Source organism: Sinocyclocheilus grahami, unplaced genomic scaffold, assembly GCF_001515645.1.
Source record: "Sinocyclocheilus grahami isolate Dianchi unplaced genomic scaffold, SAMN03320097.WGS_v1.1 scaffold20455.1, whole genome shotgun sequence".
In the NCBI taxonomy this organism is placed as follows: Eukaryota; Metazoa; Chordata; class Actinopteri; order Cypriniformes; family Cyprinidae; genus Sinocyclocheilus; species Sinocyclocheilus grahami.
This window is the reverse complement of record NW_015518035.1, coordinates 279-1,431: the sequence shown is the minus strand read 5'-3', so window position 1 is coordinate 1,431 and position 1,153 is coordinate 279. Positions and strand designations below refer to the sequence as shown.

At 39.5% G+C, this 1,153-nt stretch overlaps 1 protein-coding gene across 1 annotated transcript in view; it reads left to right on the top strand.

Moving 5' to 3' along the window:
* Positions 1 to 931, top strand: part of LOC107579818 (tripartite motif-containing protein 54-like) — a gene marked incomplete at its 3' end in the record, with an annotated part of 2,050 nt that extends 1,119 nt beyond the window's left edge. Inside the window, exon 2 of the mRNA XM_016265611.1 lies at positions 765 to 931. Coding sequence (XP_016121097.1) covers positions 765 to 931 — 167 coding nt within the window. The remainder of the gene's footprint in view (positions 1 to 764) is intronic.
* Between the last annotated feature and the right edge of the window lie 222 nt (positions 932 to 1,153).

Here is a 1,153-nt window from a genome sequence, read left to right as displayed (position 1 = left end):
GAGTGATACAAACAGTCAAATGTGTCCGGTGGCATGAAACGCCACACAGCCAATCAAATCCAAGGACCTAACTGGAACTAATGTCGTATGACGCTACAATGGAACAGAGGTTGATAATAGTTGGTGTGAGCTGTTGTAAATTTGGGCTTTTTTTTGCACTTAACTTACTGAAGCTATTTTTAGAAGCTATACAGTATTCTTCAACCTAATTTACTTTAAAAGACCTTTAATGAGTTGAATTTTGAATTGTGAGAATGAAACAAGACCTCAGAGGCCCACAGCAACTGTTTAATAGAGATAAATGATCCATTTAGCCTTTCTTCTTTGTGCCAAATCTTTTTTACCTTGCTCCTCTGAGGTATTAGTCTAGTCATCTCATCCTCAGAAAGAGGTTCAGCTTTCAGTGGAGCCATTAGTATTCTCTCTGAGTGGAGTGGGAGCCTTTGGGCCAGACTTTAACATGATTGAGTGCTGCTATCCATCCATAATAATTCTCATTGTTTACTTTTAACAGTTACCCAAAGATAACTGACAGACAAATTACATTTTGCTGGGCAAAGGTATCCATACATTCACCTATTAATTGGCTACAAGTATTGCCTTTTACAGCAGGTCTGCTCTTTTCTTAAGTCCTACTTTCTTTATTACATAAAAATGCAGGTGGATGAAACAGTCCTAGGAGATTTTTTTTTCTGTGAAATGCTATACATTAAATCATGTTGATTAACTAATGTTTATTCAACATTTATCCTTCATTGGTTCAGGCCTCCAACCCTCTTTGGCAAAACCGGGGCACTTTGTCTACAGGGGGACGTTTCCGCTGCCCATCTTGTCGGCATGAGGTGTTATTGGACCGGCACGGAGTATATGGCCTTCAGAGGAACCTGCTAGTGGAGAATATCATTGATATCTACAAATCTGAGTCTACCAGGTCAGTTTCAAGTTTGAAGCACCTCAAAAGCACTCTTTTTTGTTTTTGTCCGGACCTGTTCCACACACCAAGAACACACATTTCTGTTCTGGAAGAAAGCTATTTGTTGTACATACTTCAAAGCAGTCTTCTCTGTATAGAGATCCAGCAACGCCCCAAGCGGTGTAGCAAAAATACACTGTATGCCAACAGATTTGAATTGTGTTTCAAAAGTCTTGTGAC